Genomic DNA, 21,424 nt, shown 5'->3' with positions numbered 1-21,424 from the left:
CATATCTCAGCTTTTGCTTCACCTACCTCCAAGAAACAGGGCCAGGACTCAGGTGAGGCAAGATAGGCACCTGCTTTGGGCACAATTTTAAGGGGCACCAAAAAACTCAGCAATCAAGATAAATAATATTTTAATTCAACATTTAAAAAATCCAAATTAATGCAAAAAAATCCACGAGAAACAAAACATCGAAATTGTATTTTTGTTTTTTTTTTGGTTGCGCCGTGTGTCTTGTGGAATCTTAGTTCCCTGACCAGGGATTGAACCCTGGGCCCTCGGCAGTGAGAGTGTGGAGTCCTAACCACTGGACTGCCAGGGAAGTCCCCAAAATTTTAAATAAAAACAGAACTAGGAAAAAAAAAAAAAGGGGCAGATCCCTGTTATATGGAGGCTGAAATATATAATTGTGGACAGGGGAGAAGGGAGGCTTCTTTAAGAAAAAGATTACAAAGTCACAAGTAAAAATTAGGTAAGAATATGAATATTTAGAATGAGGAAATAAATAACAACAAAGTATAAATTATTAAAAACCTAACCTATACCACAAACATCACAAAATCCAGAAAACATAATTTTTTAATCGCCTAAAATGCTTCTATCATATGTTTTCCCCCTATATTTTTGTAGGAACATTTTGGAAAATCCCCTTCAAATTTCCTTCATATATCAGCTGTAAAAGTTGTATTATAGGTTTGTGCCCCCAAACACAGGACTCTGATCAACTTTTTAATTTTTTTTAGATCTTTTTTTTTTGATGTGGAACATTTTTAAAGTTTTTATTGAATTTGTTACAATATTGCTTCTGTTTTATGTTTTAGTTTTTTGGCTGCGAGGCACGTGGGATCTTAGCTCCCCGGCCAGGGATTGAACCCGCACCCCCTGCATTGGAAGTCGAAGTCTCAACCACTGGACCGCCAGGGAAGTCCCCAGGGCTCTGATCAATTCTATTTCACATGATAACCATCAAAAAATGTCCCTTTCCCCATGAGCCTCCCCAGAGCATCTCACAACACGGCAGCTGGCTTCTTCAGTGCCAGCAAGAGGCCTAATCACAGAAGTGACACCCCATCACTGTCGAGTAGGAAGGCATCTCTTGGCCCTGCCCATGCTAAAGGACAGGGGATCACACTGAACGCTGGAGGGCATCAAATAGGCCACCGCAAAATGTGCCGCTCTGGCATAAGGGTTATTTTGAGCTGAAGAAAATCAAGAAACAAGGTTGAGAAAATCAAGAAAAAACCCCTCTGTGCCCTTCTTGAATCTGGCTAAAAGCTGGATGTAATTTCCATTTGCGAAGCTGTCTCCCTCCCTCATACCAGGAGGAGGAGGAGAACTCATAGACTCATTGATTCTAGGCTCTTATCAGCCCAGAGACAGCACCAGAGGAATCTACACAACAAACCTTACTAGACAACCCTTATCTTCCATGAGTTTCTCTCATATATTTATCTTCTTGGGTTTGCCACTCCTAAAACTATAAACCCCCTTTCCTTGTCTTGCCTCTTCTCTACATATATATGGTTGTTTGTTAAGATGGTATTATCGAGGAAAAAAACTATGTTGAGGAAAAAAACTGATAGTTGATCTAATAAAGAAATGGAAAATTTTATTCAAGCCAACGTGACGATTTTAATTGGGGAGACAGTCTTTCAGAAAGCTCTGAGGACTGTCAAAGCACAGTTATATCAGTTTTTGAGACAAAGGGTTATACATCAAATGATGTATTATTTACAGTTTATACAATCCAGACCTGCATATACAAAGCAAGTAGTGGGTCCTCCTGACTCTGTAAGATTAAGAAGGAATGGTATCTCCTAAGGAGGTCTGGTTAATGCAGAGGCGAAATACACTCTAAGGGGTAGTGAGGAGGCCCAAAGGAGCAGAGAAAAAAATGGATGTTTAAATTGTTCGTATCTTGCCATAAAACATGTATTTTATTTCACTGCATGACTACGTGAACACATCAGAAGGGGCCTGAGAGCACTTAAGCTTCCGTAGTTTCACCATAAATCTGCCTCTGAGCAGAAGTCATCGTTACTAACTGGGCTGCTCCAGAAAAACGTCCCAAAGGAGGCAAAAATTTGGAAATTGCCTTAAAGACCAGGCAAGTTCAATAAGTGGAGGTGGGGGGCAGGACACTCCAGGCAACGAGGAGAGCACCGGTACTTTCAAGGGAAGAGCGTTTGGAAGAGCGCCCTCTAGAGTGCTGGTTTTAATACGATGGTGAGGGTGGTGATGGTGACATTGTGGTTCTGCTGTGGAATGCTTTGCGCAAACCAAAGCTTGGCGAAGCCCATTGTGTAAACCAGGTAGAACTGCCCTTTCTCAGGCAGGCCTGGGGCCCTGCTGCCTCGGCTCACGTCAGCCCAGGGGGTTCCTAGGGGAGCTGTGCAGAAACTGTCATCTGAAGGGGACTAGACAGGAGGGTGTGAAAGCAGATGGAGTCACACGATGTCGGGTGAGGGGTCTGGAGCACCCGTAGCAGACGTGCACAGTGGTGTCACAGCAGGCTACGATTCCTCCATCAGGGCTGCGCACAAGACATCTGCACGAGACAAAGAATTCCATGAAAAGCGAGGCTCCCTCCCACCTCTCCCCCACAGTCCCTTGGTACGGGCTCCCCAGAGCCATTCCTCTGTCGACAAGGTCTTTCCAGAGATACGCCAGGCATACACAGAGATGTGTTCTGTATATATCAGCTTTTGTCCACATAAATATCCTATCCTTTGTTTTTTTGCTCGTTCATTCTTTTTCCCCCCAGCCAAACAAATCAACCAGGTTTGTTCTTTTGGGGGAAGTTGGTGGGAAGGAGAAAACTCAGAACAGGAAAGTTCAAAGAAACTTCCACATGGCTGGAGGGCAAGCAGACAGGGAGGAAATGGCCAAGCTCTGGGGTTACATCTGGAGCCGGATCCCGCTCTATCCCCTACGAGTTGACAGCACATCCCTTGACCTCTGTGAGGCTCCGTTTACTCTTTCTTTCAAAATTATGATAGTAATGCCTTCCTGTTAGGACACTGGTCTGCAAGCAGCAGAAAGCCCAGTCACGCTGATTGAACCAGAAGGTTGTATTTATTTGTTTGTCTGTTAAACCTCACGTGGTAGGAGGTCCAAAGACCAAGCTCCTTGGTTCTCAGTGACGGAGGGGCCGTGCCACCCCCCAAGCTGGGGTGTTTGCAAACAGGGGTACGGATTTCTCCGTTGTCACGATTCCTGGGGCTGCTAGTGGCATTTTGAGGGTAGGGCTCATGGATGTTAAAGATCTCAGACTGCAGCGGACGGTCACAACAAAGAACTGTCCTGCTCACAATGCCAGTAGCCTTCACACTGAGAAACCCGAGTGCCTCAAGGACCCCGTGCTTCCCTCGCTCAGGAATCGCGTCACCTCTGACGGTTGGCAAGGTGGCCTTGACTGTCGTGGGCGCTATAGCACCGTCGCACCTCCTCTTGGCAAAAGGATGGAAGCTTCCTTTCGGACGTCCCCCTCGCGTCTTACTGGCTGGGTCACTTGATCATTCCTGAACCCCACCTAGGGTTGGATGAGACAGGAGCTCTTCTGGAGGAGGGGGCCGGCCGTGTGGGGGAGGGGTGGGACACCTGCGAGCAAGGTGGGTACCAGCCCCAGGCCGGCTACAATAGTAAGAGGCTGCCTTAAGGATCCCGGAAGGAGGCGCCGCCCGCGGCCACTCTCGCGCGTTCCCCTCCCCTTCCCCCAGGGCTTCTGTAGGGCTGAAAGGTGCCCCCCCTCAGCCTTGCTGCTGCGCCCAGTCTCCTCCCTCACAGAGGCTCCCTGGCCTCCCTGACCAGGTCGGATCCCACCTTCTTAGCATCTGCTGCAGGGGCTGACTCTCTGTACCCGTGCGGCTTTCTGATTAACCTTGGTCTCCTCGGATATATGGAGAGCGCCCCGAGGGTGGGACCTCCGACGTTCCCACCAAACAAGAGTGGGACAGGGCTGCGACCACGGCCCGAGGGCCCTGAGAGCGGGGCCTCCTTAAGTAAGTTCGGCTCCCTCCTCTCCCCGCCCTGGAGCAGCTCCAGCCGCAATGAGGTCGGAGCCCAAGAGGGTCACCACAACCTCACAGTCTCTGTGAAGTCCTATTTCATCTTTAAGAGAGTTGGCAAATTTTGCACTTCACTCCATAATACGTCAATGTAAAAACAGTGATCTTCTTTCCCAAATCTTCCCCCGCCCACCTCCCGGCTTACCTCCGCAGGGAAAGCGCGGAGCCCTAACCACCGGACCGCCAGGGAGTTGCCGTCTTCTTCCCCAAACCTTGAGGTTGTTCCAACAGGTAGACAAGCCAGGTGTATCTGGGGCCTCTTGTAAGCCCCCAAGTCGAGATGCCGTCACAGCATTCCACACCGGGCACGGGCGGGCCCGAAAGATCCCAGCAAGGGGACCCGGCGTCAGCACGTTCTTGCTAGAAATACTTTGGGGCCCATCCCGGGCCTACTGACTCCGAAGCCCTAGGGTAGGGCCCAGCCGTGAGCTCGCACACCCCCGCCAGTTGCCGCTGACCCGCGCCAAGAGCTTGAGAAGCCCCTACTTAGAGGCAGGTGGGTCCGCCCTAGAAACGAAGCAAAGCAAAACCAACAGCGAGAAAACACTTGGGGCGGTCTCCTCCCCCGCGCCCCCCCGGGTTCGCGTCCCTGGCGGGCCGGCGGCGAGCGGCGGGCCCCTCTGCTCGGGCCCGAGCTCGGAGCGCGGCGGGCGGGACGAGGGGCGGGGCGGGGACGTGCCCCGGGCGTCCCCGCACCGCCTCCGCCCCACAACTGGTCGGCGCGCCCCCCGCGCCGGGCCGGGCCCGCTCCCGAGCGCCCAGAACTTGGGGAGGAAGGAAGAGACCGTGCCCGCAGGCGGGTTTTCCGCAGTTGTGCGCCTGCCCCGGGGACCTCCTGGGCCGACGCGACCGCGGGAGGAGCCCGCTCTGCGACCCTCCAGAGGGCAGGCCCGTCGGGACCCGCGGGGCCAGCTGTGCGGACCGGAGGACGACGGAAGCTGAGCGCGAGTTCTCCCCGGAGCTCCGGAGGCAGGGCGCGCGCGGGCCCGCTGGGCGGGAGGGGGTGAGAGGGAGCCCCGACTTCCGCGCCGTCCCCCCTCTCCGCGGAGCCCTCGGGCCCCGCCCGCCCGGGCCCTCCCCCGCCGCGGGCAGGCGCATCACCGAGCGGCCGCGCCCGGCCCCGGCCCGGCCCGCGTCCTCCGCCCGCTCCGCCCCGGGCACCCCGGCTAAAACCCGGGGCCTGCCGGCTGGGACTGCCTTCTCCGCTCGGGCCGGGGCGGGCGCCGCGCGCTCCTTCCACCACCCCAGGCGTCAAGTCTCCAGAGAACGAGTCCCGGGGTCAGACGGCGTCATGGAGCCCCCGGGGGCGCAGCTGCTAAGTCCGGAGGCGCCGGGACCTGCGCCTTTTGAAGACGCCCCGCCTGCCGAGGAGCCGCCCGCCCCGGGGGTCCTCTGCACCGAGGGTGGCGGGGCCGGCGGCGGCGGGTCGGCGGCCCCGAGCTCCGACGCCGAGTCCCCGTCCCCGCGGGAAGAGGCTGCCCCCCGGGAGCAGGAGGAGCTGCTGGAAAGCCGCCGCCGCGCGCGCTCCTTCTCTCTGCCCGCCGACCCGATCCCGCAGGCGGCCAAGTTCCTGCAGCGGCGGCGGCCGCCCGCCCCGGGGCCGGGCGCGGAGGGCGGCGAGAGGGCCGAGGACGCGCCGCACAGCCCGGGCTGCTGCGCCAAGTGCAGGAAGCGGGTGCAGTTCGCGGACGCGCTGGGGCTGAGCCTGGCCAGCGTGAAGCACTTCAGCGAGGCCGAGGAGCCGCAGGTGCCGCCCGCCGTGCTCTCCCGCCTGCGCAGCCTCCCCGCGCGCGCCGAGGACCTGGAGCGGCTCCCGGGCCTGCTGGCCGCGGCGGCGGCGGCGGCCGCGCCCCTCCGCGCACCGCCTCCCCGGCTGCGGCCTCTCTTCGAGCTCCCCGGGCCGCGCGCCGCAGCCGAGCGCCTGCGGCGACAGCGCGTGTGCCTGGAGCGCGTGCAGTGCTCGGCACCCTGGGGCGCGGAGGTGACCGGCTCCGGCCGGGTGCTGGGCTGCCCGGGGCCGCGCGTCGTGGCCGTGCGCTACACCTTCACCGAGTGGCGCTCCTTCCTGGACGTGCCGGCCGAGCTGCGGCCCGAACCAGGGGAGCCTCCGCCGCCAGAGGCGCCGTCGGGGGGGCCGGGGGAGGCCGAGGAGGAGCCGAGCGCCGAGCGCTTCCACTTCGCGCTGTGCCTGCCCCCGGGCCTGCAGCCCAAGGAGGGGGAGGACGCGGACGCCCCGGGCGTCGCCGTCCACTTCGCCGTCTGCTACCGCTGCGCCCAGGGCGAGTACTGGGACAACAACGCGGGGGCCAACTACACGCTGCGCTACGTGCGCCCTGCCGACGCGCGCTGAGCCCGCAGCCCTCGGCGCCGCAGCGCTCGCAGGGACGCGGGAAGGGGCCGAGGCGCGCGGAGCCCAGGCAGCCGCGACGCTTTGCGGAGCGTCACCGTCCTGGAGAGAGGGAGCCGCTCCCCGCAGGCTCGCGCCCCAGACAGAACCCGCCAGCAAGCACGGAGCCCTAGCCGGCGAAGCGCCCTACCTTCCCGGCCTCTTTCCCGTCGCTTTGGCCTCAGGAGTTCTCGCCGCGCGTCGAATGGGAAGAAATCCTCGAGATTCCGAGCAGTGGCTTTCTCCACGAAAAAGACTCCTGACTCCTGAGCGAGGCTGTAAACCCCTGGGATTTGTTTTTAGCTGGGGACGTCCCCTCGGGTCTCAGGGAGCGGGCGAAGCATCCCGCCGCCTACGCGCCGAGGGACGGCGTGAACTGCGGGCCCGCGGGAGCCCGCGGCCCGTTTCTCGAGAAAACCGGGTGGGGCCTTGGCCGGGCAGTCCTCTTCTCTTACCTGGGATCTGGGAAATGTTTGCTGAGTCTCGTGCGCTTGCGTACAAATGTCCTTTTGCAAAGTAAAGGCCACGTGCACGTCTGTTACTTGATATTTCAGCTCCCGGCAGTTCGGGAGACCTTGGCAGTCGGGCCATCTTCTTCAGCGGATGATGCTGCACTTTAAAGTAGGCAAACAACAATATTTTCAAATTTCCCTTCTTCCAGCCCTCCTGTCTGACGTGGAAAGGCCCAGATTTCCCACAATGGGCTAGAGTGTTCTTAAAAGTGTTTTGTATCAGTCGTTCTTTCCCTGGGCAAAATAAGATGCTTGGTGAGTTGAAATGCCGGAGTAATCGGCAGGCCTTGGTGGTGCGCCGTCAGAACCGGTCTTTGGCGTCCAGCCGCGATGTGTAGGCAAAGCACATCGTAGCTGCTAGACTCCTGGGCCATTAGCAGTCAGAGAAGCCGGACTCTCGGTGGCTGGACTCCAAGCCGGGGAGATGAGGGATGGAAAGGTGGCTTTCTGTCCCTCTTGGAGCCACAGCAGGGAGCGGTGGCTTGAATGATGAAGCACGCCCAGCAAGAAAATCCTGCTCCGAATCCGGTGGGCACCAGCCTGGATGGCCTTCTTCGTTCACTGCTGATGGCTGTGGATGCCAAGATCGGGGCTGGTGAGCTTCCTGAGGACTGGATTTCTTCATACCTTGGTTGGTCCTGCCTTGGTAACTTGTCTTTCTTTGGTTTTCGTATGTTCGAGCACATGGCTAGTACAATCAGTTGGTTTTGTAATGCTAATCTTTAAGGAGGGAGTTGTTTCACTGTTGCTTCCTAAGAACCCGGATAGGTATCATACAGCCCATGGGCCAGATTCAGCCTGAAGCCTGTTCTTGTAGGGCCTGAGAGCTGAGAATGTTTTTTTTACATTTTTAAATATTTGGAAAAATTCTAAAGAAGAATACTATTTTTGTGACGCATGAGAATTGTATGAAATTCAAATTTCAGTGTCCATAAATAAAGTTTTATAGGAACACAGCCATGCACGTTCATTCACACACTACCCGTGATTTTGCTTTCCTGCTACAAGAGTAGAGTTGAGCAGGCGCAACAGAGACCACATGGCAAAGTCTAAAATATTTACTCTCTGGCTCTTTATAGAAAGCCTGCCAACCCCTGCTCCAGAGAAGTAGTATTTTTTTAAAACTATATGTTGAGAGTCATACTTCATAAAGCAGTTAAACGTTTAGTAAAATTTGTCACTTGAAGTAAACCTCCTTTGGGTAAAGATAAAACTGGTTACATTACTCTCAGGAATCTTGGTTGGCTACAGTAAACACTAAGACACCAAATGTACAATTATTACTGTACTGGGGAGGGGAACCTACCTGCTTCTTACTTCTAAGAAATAACAGAAAGTCAAGGCAGCTAAAATATAGCACCCATCTGAATTAACATCAAGCTTCAAAAAACTGCCAGATATTTCGATGCCTCAAAATGGGATGTCTCAAGCTGTAGGAGTATTTAGATTGAACTCTGGTTTGTAGACGTCCTTTTTGACTATAGCAGTGTTTTCCAGGGGTAACTGATCATGGAAAAAAAATTTAAGTACTAGTTTATTAGTGGAAAGCCATCAAGTTAATGAATTACAATTTACTCTTGGAGTAAAGCAGACTGAAATATGGTCACGTGGATGAAACAATACCTAATTCACATGTGCTTACAAAAATCAATAACAATAAGCATTTATTAGAGTTACATAATTTTTCTGCTACTAAATACAAATGCAATCAAGCCTTTTCATTCTATGTCTGGTATTGGGTCTGGTATATCACTTCCTTTTTAAAAGCACATTATTGCATAATAACGACACCTAAATCCATTTAATATTTTTCTTATGTATTTATGAATACATTTTAGTTGAAAAGTATTGATAGTGTATATGGCCTATAACACAGTTTGAAATGCTAGTTTATATGGTAGTAATGCACTCTTTTGAATTGTTTTAGATTATTTAAAATTAAATTAGGAACACAATATAATGATCAAAATAGAGAGCCTCTTGTCTGGTATCTTTTAAAATGGTAACCCATTAAATCTAGAATAAAATACATAAGAAATGGATTTTTAAGAGGTATTTACAGCAAAAATTTTATTCTTATAAAAACCATTACTGATTTTCAAAAGTATATTTTGTAATTCAAACAATTTTAAGAGTACTTATTTAATAATACAAGAACTTCAAACGTGGCTGTTAGGAAAGGAAATCTAGTTTTGCTCTCCCGTAAGTCTTGGAGAAAAGCTCTTCTAAGGTTCAGAAATTTGTAAAATATTTTCAACAGCCCAGTCTTTCTGCATGTGGTTATAGCCTTTCAAAGTCCTAGAATTGGCAGTCTTCTAAATGTCAGTTTTATTTTATGAAGTGCCAACTTTTTATCCTAGACTTCACTTTGTGAAGAAATGTAAGGACGTTAAAATAGGTCTTTTTGTTTGTTTTTGAAAAGTTTCAAAGGAAGAGGAAGTACTGAGGAAGTATTTATGACTGTATTTCCTGAATGGAATGAACACACACACACTTATCTCCAAAGCAAAATTCCCACAATGCAGCTTGGCTTTTTTGTGGTAATATTTATCACCACTTGATAAGTGAGGGTCATTCTACTTGAAAATGTAATAGCTTCAACATCTCACCCAGCTCTAGTGATCAAAAACTAAGTTCTGCTTAGCTCAGCTAATGATCCTGACCTCCACCAGACAGACTCCAGTTTCTTCTCTATAAGCAAGCGGGTCCATGGATCACTGGGTCAGGGGATGTTGAATAAAGTATGTGTCCCAATATAAACAGTGTCAGAGGAGAATTCCCCGGCGGTCCAGTGGTTAGGACTCTGCGCTTTCACTGCCGAGGGCGCGGGTTCAATCCCTGGTGCGGGAACTTAAGATCCTGCAAGCTGCGTGGTGTGGCAAAAAAAAAAAAAAAAAAAACACAAGAAGAAAACCAGACACGTGTCAGAAGCAGTGGCTGGAAATGTGGCCTTCTGTACAGAACAAATGTCCCCTGATAAGCCCCAGGTTTACGAAGCGAGGTGACCAGTTGCTTCCAAGACCTAACTGGGGAGGCCGGGACCCCACTCCAGGGTGTGGGCACTGGAGCCTGGGAGCTGGTCGAGCTCTGGGGCCACCAAGTGTCTCTGTCCAGGCAGCAGGGCCACAGCTCAGGCAGCTCTCCTGCGGCACCAGGGAGTGGGTGTTTGTCATCCAGAGCCTGGGCTGTAGGGACGGGAACCTTCTGACAGGTGCGCAGTGCGTTTTCCACCTGGCCACGCCCTCACCTGTCGGCCCTCCTCTGCCCTGAGTGGGGGAGGGCTTCCCCGGTGATGCTGTGGGTTTTGAGCCACGCGGACCCTGCTCATTTCATTTTTGGAGATTTGTGTTGGACTCCTGCTGTATCATTTTACGAGTTGTCCGTATTTCTGCTTTCTGGTACAACGGTTTTTGCACGTTTTCGTACGCTAAGTTTTCTCATTCCCCGACTCATTTGCTTGTTTCTTAGGCGCATGTGGCTTGGAGCACTTGGGGAACTGTGGTCTGTATCGTGTGTACTGTGTCAGGAGTGCAAGGAACGGCCTGCAGGAGGAAATGGCAGGCTTTGCCTTCGTGTGACATCACGGAACTGACAGACGTGCCTTTTCGGCTCATGCAATGGACACGGGTTTATAGGTTGAAAAGAGGGCACCGTGGCGTGTGGTGACTTAACAGGCAGCCCCGGCAAACGGTGAGCTGTTTGCTGTCCAGCTTAGCCCGGTCCGTCCCCGTGATGCCAGGCCTGGATGGTCTTCGGGATGGGGCTTGTGTTTTGTACAGTCACAGCGGCAAGGGGCTGGGAGCAGGGCAGAAACTGACAACCTGGGCCCAGCCCAGTGACCCCACCTGTCCTCCTACAGGGCCATCCTGGCCTTACTGTCGATAAGCGGGCCGGTGCCTGGAAACCCCCGGGAGAGGCTGACCCTGGCTTCTCCTCGGGACTAGTGATGGACACTTTGCGCTAGGTGACCTGCTGTGTTTCCTCGTTCCCCTCTGGACTCCCTTCCTCTGATCGGGGAGACTGTAGGACGCAGCCCTAAATGGTCCGTTAACCCTCCAAGGGCTGGTTGCTAGAGAGCTAACACTATAACTTGAGGTTCATTAGGACCTAAACTCCTTTAAATCTTTTTGGGAGACGTTGTATTTGCATCTTGTAGATTTTAGTTCTTTGGCTTTGCCCTCTGTGAGCAGACACATTTTGGCAAGGAAAGAAGTGAGTGACATTTGGGCTGAATGGAGATTTTTTGAGATGGCCAAGATCAAGGGCTTGCTTTTAAGATGTGCTGGTGAATCTAATAGAAGAGTAGAAGTCTATTTAGGTCATGAGTTCAGAGCCAGTTCAACCCGGAAAATCTTTAGATACACAAACACCTCTGGTAAAGCAAAGACATTTTAGAGACGCTTACAGACACTTAAAAAAATGAGAGCAGTGTAATTACTCATTCCATTCATATTGTTGGCACTGCTCAGGTTCTCTGAAACTTGTTAGCTCAAGTCACTGCCCCAGGAGAACCAACGGCATCCTAAAGTATCCCCAAATGGGAAACTCGGTCTGAAAATCTGAATGGAATAAAGATTGAAAGCAGGTGGGTTTCGTGAACTAAGCTTGGAACATTTAATGTCCAAGTTGAAAAATTCATGAGCACATCCCACAGAAGGCCTTTCTACAAATAGCTACATGTGTTATGTTGAGGAAGCATCCACTCCAGAAGACAAGAAGCTTATGGTTATGGGAAACTCATGGTCTTTATAGGGGCCCCTGGCAGGGCTCTCTAGAGTGTTTGTGGGTCCAGTGCCTCTCTGGACAGCTTTGGGTGAAGAACCCCTGTTATCAGGAGGCTGTTCTGGGGCAGCTGAAGCAGGATCTTGTATACCCTAAGTAGGTGGAAGAGGTTACTATTTCTCGGAGGGGGTTAGGCTTTGCCTAATTTTTACATTATATAAAAGGAAATGTGTGTTTATATTTAGAACCACTTTAAATGGCCTAGAGAATTCCATTTGTATGTCCCTTTCAGTCTGGTTAAGAAGTTGTGTTTTTATGCACAGTCTTAAGGCATGTTGTTTATAAAATTATATTTTTCAGCCAGAAAATCCCAAAGCCTGTGTGTTACCCATGTCACAATGAAGTGCTAACCCTGAAATTACTGAGGTCTATTTGCTGTATTAGGGGTTGTAAATATAAATCTAATTCAGTTTGAAGGTCCCTGGGATATCTAAAAATTGATATTGTGTGGATAAGGACAGATATAAACGGATACTAAATTGCAGGCAAGTCCTTAACCATGAAATACACAATATGTTCTTCTGGAAAAAAAAAAGTAATCCACGTTTAGAAAAATCTGTGAGTCCCCTGCTTAGCTCCCAACCTCCCCGCACTCCGACCCCCAAATCTGAACTAGAGGTTGCTTTTGTCACCAGATCCTGAGTGATTTTGGACTTTGCCGTTGACCAGATAGTCATTAAAATGAATTTCTCTATTGGTGTGAATGCCCTGAAAGACTAGTTTTTCTGGCCGAGGAAACCCCTTCACAACGGCTGTAAGGTGTTGAGCTCTGAAGCTGGGGGCTGCCCTGCCCTGCGTGGCCCACCAGAATGGAGCCAGGAGAAGGTGCAGGGGAGGAAGCGCTGCTTTGGGCCTGGGCCTGCCTGTGGCAGCCTCCCCTGCCCCGAGGCCCTGACCTGGGCCGAGTGGGCTGAAGGCTGCCGTGAAGGCCAAGGCATAGCATCTTGGGCCTTTGCTTTCGACGCTGCCACATCCAGGTGGTTCAGGAGAGCTCACCAGATGAATCTGTTAGGGCCAAGGGTTTCTGAAGCCATCGGCACGGCACCACCCTCTGTAGGTACAGGCATGAGGGGCCCTGGCAGACACCTGTGACGTGGTACCTGTACGTGACAGCGGAGGCCGGGCGTTATCTGGCAGCAAGTTCCAGCTTCTGTGAAGGCACAGCCTTCGTGAGCAATGGTCTGACTTCTGCGGGTGAGCCCAGAGCCCGGCGGGGTTGAGGTCCACGGCCATTGCAATGTCACCCAAACGCCCACGTCACTCCTCCAGGGTCTGAAAGTGCAATGTAGCTCACCCCGGTGTGTCTGGGATCCCCGAGCTCTCTCAGGGGACTGCCTGTGACAGCTCTGACTCGACAGAGGCTCCCAGCCCTGTGTGGGGTAGGGGCGCATCTCAGGGTCCAAGACGACCACGGCTGCTGGGGACACAGAGCCTGCCCTCGCGAGCTGGAACCAGGGGGCCCGAGCGGTCCTCTACCAGCCATGCAGCAGTGGCAAGAGTGAGCACGCTTCCAGACAGGATATTTTAATGCGATCATATGGAATTTTGTACGGTTCCTTCTAACAGTGTGAGAGAAAATAACCTCATGACCCTCCCTTTTGAGATCTCCCTGAGAAATGCGCCCCGTGGAATGTCTGGGGTGAGTAACAGACTTCTGTGAATGTGATTTTTGATACTGTTTATTTAAACTGAGAACTACTGTAGTCCAATCCCAGCCCTAGTGTTCCTCCTCGGTTTTTAAAAGGATGATCATATTTTTGTGGTTTGAAAATGTCTTTTCAATTCTAAGGATTTTGGGGGAAATTTTCTGTTCGCTGCTCTGCTGTATGGTGATATTTCTGTATGTGTTGCACCTAAAAAAATGCTGAACCCGAAGTCCTGATTCGAATAAAGAACGTAAAGCAGTTTGGGACTTTGAAAGCTGTCACTGAGTCTGCGGACATATCCGGTGGTCACAACTGGGACGGGGGCGGGGGGCCGAGGTGGCCACCGGCACCCAGTGGGCCGAGGCTGGGGACGTTGCCAGCGCCCTACAAGGCACAGGACGGCCCCCAGCAAAGGGGTCCTGAAATCTCAGTGCTGAGCCTGGAGAACCCTGAGCTGATAGCGTTGTCCCAGCTTTGATTTCCTGGTTTTGATAATGTACTAAGGTTACAGAAGATACTATCACTGTGGAAAGCTATGTGAAGTATACAGGGGAATTCTCTGCTTTTTCTGCAAAGTCCTGTGAGCTTCAAACCATTTCAAATAAAAAGTTAATAACAACAACAACACCGTCCAATTAAACTTTTTTTTAAAAAAAGAAAACCTGCCATTGCGAAGAGTGTACAGCGTCGTGAGGCGCTGTGCTACTGGAGGAGCAGCTTAGCCACCGGGGAGGTGGCCTGACGTGGGACACATGCACGTGCTCCAGGTGAGCCAGGCTGGCAGCGGACACAGCTCGGCCCCGGCTGGCCGCGTGCTCTCAAATACGTGCCTTCCCTAGTGAGCAGGAGTTTTCACATCTGCCGAGTGGGGGCAGTAACTCTTGCCTTACCACATAGCTGTGAGCACGAAGGGAAGTTACTCGTGGAGTACCGAGCACACACCTTGTTCTCGGCATCTTCCTCTTCCTCCCTGGCCTCTGCCGGCTGGTTTCTACCGGCTCCGTTCTGAGGATGGAAACCGTCTGACTTCATCTGAACAGAGGAGGAGCGAAGGACTCTTCTAATTTGGGGAACACGTTGTAGGGGCTCCCACTGTGCGAACCTCACAGACTGCTCCCGGTACCTGGGCGGACAGCCATTGGTTTCTGCTGTTCACAGGACGGGATGTACATGACACGTATATCACACATATACACGTACAATGTACGTATGTTCATCGGACTTCTATCTTTGCATTTCCTTGCAACAGCTTCTTCAGAGAGTATCCGCCCCATGTTAAGCAGCTACGTCTGGGGGCCTCCTGTTTGCCGACTGCTGTCTGACATTGTTGAACGCCCATTCTTTGTGGCCTGTTGCGGGTCTGTGACCGCCCACTCCTCACTCATCCCCTTTCCTTCAAGCTGCTCCTTGTCAGTCTCTGTTGGAGCTGATTCTCCTGTCACCCTGTCCTCCAAAACTTTTTCAACATTCTGTTCTCTTATAAAGAGGCTACGAATTCCATGGGGCGTGTGTGTGTGTGTGGCGGGGGGGAACTGCGTCTAATTCTTTCTGTGCGCCCGGCGGTGGCCAGCATGCCCTGAGTCAGCTGGTCGGAATCCATTCACCGTCCCTTCAAGCGTCGATGGGGCACTGCCCACGTGGCAGGCACAGCCGTGGCCCTGGGACACGTGGGGATTAAGACACGCGGGGCGCGGCTGTCACGGAGCTCACATCCGGGATGGTTGGAGCTTGGCGTGGACAGCTCCCAAGCTGCGTCTATGCTCACACTTCCACCTGCCTTTCCTCTCCAAGCCCCAGCGAGCTATAGCTCCACACACGTAAGGAAATGCCGCGTCCCCCCATAGATCTGACACTTGGCATCCCTGGGGCGGGTGCTGTGAGGCGCTCTGTTAGGGGAGGGCTGGGAGGCCACGTGGCCCTGCCTGTTTCCCTCAGGTGGGTCTTCCTCGTGGTGGAGGGCACGGGGGGTCTTTGGACAAAGGCTGCTGCCTTCTACCGCAGGGAGCTGCTTCTCAGCCTAGAGGCTGGTGTGTCCGTCCACCCCTTTACATCAAACCGGTTGCGCGAGCAAGTATGTCCAGACATCCAGGGAGAGAGACTGTCACGTTGGAAACCTGTCTGGCGGCATCTCCTGAAGCTGTGACCGTACGCGTAACTCCCTGATCAGAAACTCCCCGCTCGCACGTCGGCGTGCACACGTGGGCGCCAAGAGGCACGTGCAGGAGGGTTACTGCAGTGTTGTCTGGAACAGTCAAAAGCAGGAAACAACACGTGCTGCAGTCCTGACCAGCACCTGGACACCTTCACGCAGCATCTGAAACGTCGTGGACGGCACAGAGCGGGCAGACCCAGGTCCACACGCCCCATCTCACAGCTCCCTGAGATCCAGAGCCCCTCAGTGCAGGGGTGGGCAAACCCACCGTGTCCTAGCTCGGCACTTACGTCTCCCTCTTGCTGTGGGCAGTGGCTGATTGAGATTTGGTTAGAGGCCCCCAGGGTGCGGTGCTGTTTGCCGGGAAGAGTTCACCCAGTCCTAAGAGCCATCGGTCAGGGGCGGACGCTGAGGGAGTCCTCCCGCCGGCCCCTCGCTCCTGCCCACGGTGACCTGCTCCACGGATCCCGGCCGTGTGAGCTCATCCGTCACCCGTCCGTCTGCGGGTGGGGGGCCGCCGCTAGGGTGTGCGACTCTCCTGCTGGGAGGGTCCCCTAGGGAAAAGGGATTCATTTATAACCCGTGCTGGCTCTCAGCTCGGCAGCGTTGCCCCTGGGGCCACACCAGTAAGAAAGACGACATTCTGTCCCTACTGACCTTGTTCTCCTTGTTTCTTAGATGGTGCGAGGCTTGGGTTGGGAGGCTGGGCGCTATTTACTGGGTACCTCAGAGACTCCAACACAACTCTAGGAGATGGGCATCACTCCTATTTTATAGCTGGAGAAACTGAGCTCGCAGGGGTTGGATGATGTGCCCACTGAGCAAGAGGCCGGGCTTGTACATACAGACGGTGGACTGACTATTCCTCAGCCATAAAAAAGAATGAAATGATGCCGTTTGCAGCAACGTGGGTGGACACAGAGATGATCGTACTAAGTCAGAGAAAGACAACTATCGTGTGATATCACTTACATGTGGAATCTAGAAAAGTGATACAAATGAACTTATTTACAAAATAGAAACAGACTCACAGACGTAGAAAACAAACCAAAGGTTACCAAAGGGGAAAGGCGGGTGGCGGGGGGAGAGGGATAACTTAGGAGTTTGGGACTGACGTGTACACACTACTATAAATAAAATAGATAATCAACAAGGACCTACTGTGTGCTACAGGGAACTCTACTCAACACTCTGTAATAACCTCTATGGGAAAAGAATCTGGAAAAGAATAGACACATGTGTATGCGTAACTGAATCACTTTGCTGCACACCTGAAACGAACACAACATTGTACATCAACTCGACTCCAATATAAAACAAAAATTAAGTGAAGAAAAAAAGAGAGAGAGGCTGAGCTTGGATTTGAACCCAGGACTGTCTGACCCAGACCCGCGGTTGCTGCAACAGACACAGACACAGAAGAGACTGCGTCTCCGCGGCTCAGCCACAGGAGGGGGAGGAGAGTGTCCTTGCTCCTCCTCTCCTCCTTGGGCCTCTCAGGGGTGCAGCCCTAGACAGCTAGGCTCTTCACATCTGGACAAGAGGCCAACCTCCCTCTCCTTCCGACCTGGGTCCTGTCATCAGAGTTCCCGTTCCCTGCTTCTTCTGAGGGACTGACACTGGGACCAAGTTCCCTTTTTACTGGGGAAATTACCTACGAAGAAATATGAACTAACTTCTTGCAGGCCCCATATTTCAATAAAACACAGCATCAGTCAGTGTTCCAAACTGCAAGTTACAGAAACGAACTCAAGCCAGCTTGAGCAAGTGTGGCGTTGGTGTGCTGGATCCCGGGCTCTCTTGTGGCATCTAAAGGCGGCTGGGGGGCTTCCCTGGTGGCGCGGTAGTTAAGAATCCGCCTGCCAGTGCAGGGGACACGGGTTCGAGCCCTGGTCCGGGAAGATCCCACATGCCGCGGAGCAACTAGGCCCGTGCGCCGCAACTACCGAGCCTGCCCTTTAGAGCCCACGAGCCACAACTACTGAGCCCGCGTGCCGCAACTACTGACCCCGCACACCTAGAGCCCGTGCTCCGCAACAAGAGAAGCCACCGCAATGAGAAGCCCGCGCACCGCAACGAAGAGTAGCGCCCGCTCGCCGCAACTAGAGAAAGCCTGCGCGCAGCTACGGAGACCTGACACAGCCAAAACCAACCAAACAAACAAACAAACAGGCAGCTGGGCCTCTCGGAGCCTGGAGGCCCATGCGACGCTCCTGCCCACGAGCCACAACTACTGAGCCCGCGTGCCGCAACTACTGACCCCGCACACCTAGAGCCCGTGCTCCGCAACAAGAGAAGCCACCGCAATGAGAAGCCCGCGCACCGCAACGAAGAGTAGCCCCCGCTCGCCGCAACTAGAGAAGGCCTGCGCGCAGCTACGGAGACCTGACACAGCCAAAACCAACCAAACAAACAAACAAACAGGCAGCTGGGCCTCTCGGAGCCTGGAGGCCCATGCGACGCTCCTGGAATCTGGAGGGTCTCTGCCCCACTGTCTCTGCTCTGTGTGCTGCCGTCTTCTCTCCCTGCAGCCTGGATTTCTCCTTGCCTCTGTCTCCAGGAGCGATCGAAGTCCGCTCTGTCCCTCCCGAGTCTGTCGCTTGAGTCCCAGCACACAGCTCAGGTAGAAACAGAACTCTCACCCCCAGTGCTGAGTTTCTAAGGGAAAAAGTTCGGTCCACTCTGGGTCAGGGGTCCATCCCTGTCCCATCAGCTGCGGCTGGACGTGGGGAAAGGTTCGCGACGCAAAATGCTTGTCGGAGCCCCCGATTCCTGTTGTGAGGGGCCAGGAGGGCTCTCGCGAGACAGCGGATACCCCAAAGTGTCTCCACGGCAAATAAAACACACACACGATGATGTGACATGTCGATGGACAGCCGCGGAGTGTGTGCGTGTGGACGCGCGTTTGCCTTAAGGGGCTGCAACGCTGCCCTGCATCTCAGCATCTCAGCGAGGCGCGGCCACCCTGCCAGTGTCTCAGGATTGAAGCATCTGGGTTCCTTCACTCCCTGCTTTCTCCTGTGTCTCCAGTCTCTCATCAAGCCTGTCACTTGGATTCCTTCTTTCCTCTATATCCCGTTCACACCACCACTGTCCTCAGCCAGGCTGCAGCCCCCTCAAGTCTACGTTATGGCATCCATTTCCTGGCCAGCTCTTCCCTCACGGGCGTCCTCTGCCTCACTGTCCAGTGAATCTGCTGCAGACACCATTCCCTGCTTAAACGCGCCCTCTCCCACCGGGTAAGACTCAGGCCGCTCAGCCCAGAACCTGTGGCTCAGAGGAAGCAATTCTCCTTCTGGATCCCACCCCCTCCCCACCCCCAGCACTACCTGATCTCTCACTCTCCCGGGTAACTTAGCCCCTTAGCCATTTACACACGTCTTCACCACGGTGCTAAATGTACTGTAATTAAGGGAAGACTCCACATCTGGCCCATCTCTACCTCCCCTAGGGCGTCTGACACAGTTTCTGAACGAACGATAAAGCGGCTACCAGTTACCGCTGGCTTACCCGGTAGCAAACGCGGTAGGAGAACTTTACGTGCATTATGTGTCTACAATCCTGACAGCAGCCCTGTAAGTCCAGGATGTGACCAGCTCCATCTCATAGCTGAGGAAACAGAAGTTTAGAGGTGCCGTCAGGAGGAGGCAGAGCTGGAGGATGAAGGAAGGAACGACTCTCTGGGGTGTCTGTAGCTTGGGCGACCTTGCGGCCCTGTCCTTACTTTCCCATAGGAAGCCGGCGAGGGACCAGGATTTGCTCCCCGTTCCAGCGAACACTCACCGGTGTGCTGCCTCCCTTTTTCTTCCTTTCCCTTTCTAGGCTGCGCCGCGCGGCTCGTGGGATCTCAGTTTCCTGAGCAGGGACTGAACCTGGGCCCTGCAGTGAAAGCGCTGACCGCGGGGGTGCCGCTGCCCCCTAACTGACACGCCCTCCACCCTCCTGCACCGGCTCTCGCTCTCCCCCGAGGCTTATCCCAGCCCCAGGGTCTCTGGGCTCTCTCTGGCCCCTGCTGCTCTCTTGCTCTCGCGGCCTGGCCGGCGCTTGGTCTCCTCTGGTTGTTCTCCACGTGCTGGGCTCCCCAGCCATGAGGTCAGATTCTCGGGGGCAGGGGGCCCTCGCCCACATGCGCCTCCACCCCAAACTGCTCGCTCTGCCTTGAGTACATTCAGAACTTTCTTTTTAACCCTGCGCCTGTTGGGAAGACATGTGAGGGAACAGTTACTGCTGGGGAAGCAAGAGCCCGATGTCCCCTTTCTTTTGCAGCTGGGTCCAAATTCTGCTGTAGGAATCGCAGAAGCCAGCAGCAGCCAGCGAGAACAAGTTGTTAGTTCAGAAGGAGCTGGAGACACACTTGCTGGGTCACACACCGGACTGGTGGCTGGTGAGGATTCGGAGGGGCCGAGGGCCCCCCTCCCCCCGGCCCACCCATGAGTTCCCTGGGCCTCTGCGGAGGGCCCGCTGGCTCCACTGTCCAGTTAATCCCAAATTCATATCCGTATGGACCACGGGCTGGGCTGAATGTTCTGGCCAGCCCCAGACAGCACCAAAGTTCCGCAGGAAGCTGGGGGCGGATCCTGAAGATTTCTCGCTGAATTGTGCCAAAAACTAGCACTCAGGGACTTCCCTGGCGGTCCAGTGGTAGGGACTCAGCGCTTTCACTGCCGGGGCCCGGGTTCAACCCCTGGTCAGGGAGCTAAGATCCCGCATGTCCGGCGGTGTGGCCAAAGGAAAAACAAAAACCCAACCCAACCCAACCCCTAGCTTTCAGATGGTCTCGAGGATGGTTTCTTTCCTTTTGATTAATGGCAAGCTTTAAGAGCTAGAAAGGTCATCGGGGGTCTGGCCAGCGCTGACCCCCTCGAACACAAATGCAACAGCATCCGCAGGTCTCGGGCTGTCCTACCCAGTGGCTTTTTTTTTTTTCCCCCTCCCACCATCTGCATTCCTCCCATCACACCATATTCCTGTCTTCCATTTTTTTTTTAAAAGAATTGTTTTATTTATTTTTGCAGTCTGAGTTACGGATATATCGTTTCACCTCTTTGAACCAGCTTCTGTTTGTAGAGTCCCATTAAGAAGTGTAAGGCTGTGTTTTTAAAGTGAAAATACATGTTAAAATTTGGCAAATTAATAATCCTAAATATGTTACCTTTCCAGTGAACACTCTCTGTTTGAAGTGTTTGAAGTGTGAGTGGAAGAGTTTATTTGGCAAATCTTGATAAGACTCTTAGCATTAATACTGGAGTCCTTCATCATATATCCTATATGTGCTTCATATACCACACATATGCACCTAAATGAAATACTCCTTTAAAAACTAAGAACCAGTTATACTGTTATTGAACTGTCTCTCTATTCAAGACAGATGAAGTCACATGAGTTCACTTAGTAACTGATGGGAAGTTCTACTGAAATAGTTTAACAATGTTTAGCTGACATTTAGGTGATACCCTCTGTAACGTTCTGGCTGATGAGAGGGAAGCGTTTCTATTTCGCACCACTGAACTTCCTATGACAGCTCAGCACTTTAGTAGGAAAAGGATGCATGTCATTTACAGGAAGCCGTTTTCCTGCCGAGCCTAGACCCCTGGAAGTCCAGCTCCTCTGGAAGGGGCATCCAGCATGTCCGATGACTGACACGGCCCTTGGGTCAGCACAGGGATGTCGAGTCTGAGAACAAGCTCAATTCCAGCTCCACTGGTGTCAGCGCTTGCTCGTGGTCTAATTTCAAGACAATAAGGCACCGACTTTCTTTGCTGTCGCTCTTATGGTGTCGGTGGTCCCTCCAGGTAGAGACACAGACAGATTCATCTCAGAGTTCTCCTCTGGGTTCTCTCTTGAGGGTCTTTGGACTCAAAGCTTTGCCCTCAAGCTAAAAG

At 53.1% G+C, this 21,424-nt stretch overlaps 2 protein-coding genes across 4 annotated transcripts in view; one reads left to right on the top strand and one right to left on the bottom strand.

The window, feature by feature from the left end:
* Positions 1-1,620: 1,620 nt before the first annotated feature.
* LYRM4 (LYR motif containing 4) overlaps positions 1,621-21,424 on the bottom strand; it is a 145,675-nt gene continuing 125,871 nt past the window's right edge. Inside the window, exon 3 of the mRNA XM_055079825.1 lies at positions 1,621-2,545. Within this exon, the coding sequence (XP_054935800.1) occupies positions 2,525-2,545 (21 nt within the window). The 3' untranslated portion in view covers positions 1,621-2,524. The remainder of the gene's footprint in view (positions 2,546-21,424) is intronic.
* PPP1R3G (protein phosphatase 1 regulatory subunit 3G) lies at positions 5,184-15,252 on the top strand. Of its 3 annotated transcripts, none has more exons than XM_028479659.2 (2): positions 5,184-7,593; positions 10,431-15,252. In XM_028479659.2, the coding sequence occupies exon 1, from the start codon at positions 5,356-5,358 to the stop codon at positions 6,412-6,414; it is 1,059 nt and encodes a 352-aa protein (XP_028335460.1). In that variant the 5' UTR covers positions 5,184-5,355; the 3' UTR covers positions 6,415-7,593; positions 10,431-15,252. The 3 variants fall into 3 exon arrangements, with proteins under 3 accessions (XP_028335460.1, XP_028335461.1, XP_023977514.1); XM_028479660.2 differs by having other exon boundaries at positions 5,184-7,608; XM_024121746.3 differs by having other exon boundaries at positions 5,184-7,071; positions 10,431-10,442.

This window comes from Physeter macrocephalus, chromosome 18 (assembly GCF_002837175.3).
Source record: "Physeter macrocephalus isolate SW-GA chromosome 18, ASM283717v5, whole genome shotgun sequence".
In the NCBI taxonomy this organism is placed as follows: Eukaryota; Metazoa; Chordata; class Mammalia; order Artiodactyla; family Physeteridae; genus Physeter; species Physeter macrocephalus.
The sequence above is the reverse complement of the archived record's forward strand: the minus strand, read 5'-3'. Positions and strand labels throughout refer to the sequence as shown.